General features: G+C 41.3%; 1 protein-coding gene across 1 annotated transcript; it reads right to left on the bottom strand.

Annotated features, from left to right (window-relative positions):
• Nucleotides 1-386: 386 nt before the first annotated feature.
• LOC110440828 (IgGFc-binding protein-like) lies at nt 387-1418 on the bottom strand. The gene has a single exon (XM_021483957.1). It carries the CDS (start codon nt 1416-1418, stop codon nt 387-389), a length of 1032 nt encoding a protein of 343 aa, XP_021339632.1.
• Nucleotides 1419-1421: the final 3 nt, after the last annotated feature.

Below are 1421 nucleotides of genomic sequence, written 5' to 3' on the forward strand. Positions count from 1 at the left end.
CATACACTACACACATGGAGGCACGTCCTTATATGACATTAGTCGTTAATAGGACGTTCAACAAAATTTAACCAAATGTCCTTTGTACACTGAAGTGTCAGGCGGCAACCGTTTGGGCAACACCAGCCTGAATCATTTTAACTGCTTCGGGTTGTTTAGTATTTAAAGTTTCATTTTGAAGAAAAAATACTTTTTATATTTTATTTTTATGAACGCATATTTGTTATTCAACAATGTTACTTGCATGTATTATATTCTCTGTTTCTCTTGTTCAGGCTTACTGGCCCCTCGACACATGAACGTCTGTGACCTATTTCCATTGATCAAAAGAGCATTCGACAAGCAGATATTTTCTGGAAGCTGTTTAATTTTATCAAATAAAGTTATTACGCGAGATTTGCAGGATATGCATATACTGCATTAATTTCAAACCCGTACACAATAACACTAAACGCCACGTCGGTGTCGTTGTGTTGGACAGAACACTTATTGTTACAGGATACCGTAATGAAGCTATACATTTCACCGTCAGCATCAGGAAAACTCACTGATCCAACATTGGACAAGTCCGTCCCGTAAACGGTGCGGAGCTGTAGACCGGACTGGTTAATGGTCTGGATACTGACCACAATGTAGTTATCGTACACAAAGGATGTAGGAGTCGAGACCAGCACGGGTTCATTGGAGAACTGGTTAATTGATGGCACCAATGTCATTTCAACTGTTCTCTCATAAATTGATAGTAGCACGAGCACAGGGTGATCACTAGAAATGGCGTAAGGTTGAGTCGAGTTCGTGTTTATATCTACGTGGGTAGATACTGAGTAAGTTTTGTTCGAGGTATCAGAGATGACAACGACATTCGTATTGCTTACGGATGAGATTATCCTGATGATACAACTGATGCTTCTAGTAATAGGTGGTACCATAAACCTGGTACCCCACTTTGACACAGGAGGTAGGTACTCCACAAGATGATTACAACCTCCGTATCCGTATGAACAAAGATTACCAGACACTACCACTACAGGCTTATCACTTAAAATATGCGTACCTGTCAGGTCTTGATTTAATGTGTTTGTTTCAATATAGAACGTGTCCAGTTTATCCAGAACGACGGTGATTTTGTCTCCCTCCCTGTGAAACTGACCGGGAACAGAAATACCAGAAGTACTGAGTGTAATATTGACCACTGTATTGTCGTACGGCGCTCCTACAGCAAACGAAGTTCCATACGTCTCAAAGAGCGCATAATTTGGTCTGGCTGTTCCAACGATATAATTGACACCAAGACTTTCTACTGGTAAAGCAAGGTATCCACCCGAGGCTGATGAGAAATATAGGTTGAACGCAGTGACGGACACTGGTGAGTCAGATGTTAGAATGACCCCTTTGCTCGCCCTCCCATTTTCTCTCATTGT

Source organism: Mizuhopecten yessoensis, unplaced genomic scaffold, assembly GCF_002113885.1.
Source record: "Mizuhopecten yessoensis strain PY_sf001 unplaced genomic scaffold, ASM211388v2 scaffold711095, whole genome shotgun sequence".
In the NCBI taxonomy this organism is placed as follows: Eukaryota; Metazoa; Mollusca; class Bivalvia; order Pectinida; family Pectinidae; genus Mizuhopecten; species Mizuhopecten yessoensis.